The sequence below is a fragment of the Apis dorsata genome, unplaced genomic scaffold (genome assembly GCF_000469605.1).
Source record: "Apis dorsata unplaced genomic scaffold, Apis dorsata 1.3 scaffold_119, whole genome shotgun sequence".
Taxonomy (NCBI): Eukaryota; Metazoa; Arthropoda; class Insecta; order Hymenoptera; family Apidae; genus Apis; species Apis dorsata.
In genome coordinates this window covers 186,582-187,477 of record NW_006263413.1, presented here as the reverse complement: position 1 = coordinate 187,477, position 896 = coordinate 186,582, and the positions used below count along the sequence as shown (strand labels likewise).

Here is an 896-nt window from a genome sequence, read left to right as displayed (position 1 = left end):
TTTATTTTCCTTATTGTGAAATTGTATTCATTTTTGCGAAATTGTATTTATTGGTATGATTTTAATCATAAAGAGAAAATCATAAATTTTTATACATATTTGTTTTATACATATTTATATGTATATTACAGAATTACTTTAAAGCACTTTACTTTATCTATATACATATATGTATATTATGTAAATATGTTATACTAAATGTTTAAGTTCACTTGAAAATTATATTTTTTATTATTGAAAATATTTAAAAAATTATTAAAAATATTAAAAAATTATTGTAAAAATTTAATTTGAATTAAAAAATGAATCAAAAATTTATTAAATTTTAAAAAAGAAAAAAAAACTTTATAAATTATTTACATATTTTTATATGAAATATATATAACTGTTTGTATATATATATATATTTAATTTCAATGTATCACGTGATAGTACAGCCATGCGTCTTTTATGCAACATGGCGACCGGCAAAGGACTTGCAATCGTTTTCCGATCAAAGACTATTAATTTTATCAGCAATAGTAAATTAAATAAATTGTCATGTGGTATTATGCAAAGATGTAGCACATGTCATCAATCTAATAGAACAATAGTATTGAGTGTCGGCAACTGGAATTTAAAGAAAATAGAAAAATGTAATGTATACGTTTAATCATATACAGATTACATCATACTTTTGATAATCTAATTTATTTTAAATATATTTACTTATAATATATTATTATTTAACAAATATTTTTCATTTTAAATTATATATAGCATCATGAATATTTTTTTTGTCCTTTGAAATTTCAATAAAAAATATTTTCAAAGTGAAATATAACCTAATACTTAATACTTCATAACCATGCCTTCTTTCTTTATTATTAACAATTGTTTATAATAATATTTGATTA

General features: G+C 18.8%; 1 protein-coding gene across 2 annotated transcripts in view; it reads left to right on the top strand.

Moving 5' to 3' along the window:
• Positions 1 to 344: 344 nt before the first annotated feature.
• Positions 345 to 896, top strand: part of LOC102678530 (protein tumorous imaginal discs, mitochondrial-like) — a 5,059-nt gene continuing 4,507 nt past the window's right edge. For both annotated transcript variants that reach the window (XM_006612736.2, XM_006612737.2), the window contains exon 1: positions 345 to 635. In XM_006612736.2, coding sequence (XP_006612799.1) covers positions 440 to 635 — 196 coding nt within the window. In that variant the 5' untranslated portion in view covers positions 345 to 439. The remainder of the gene's footprint in view (positions 636 to 896) is intronic.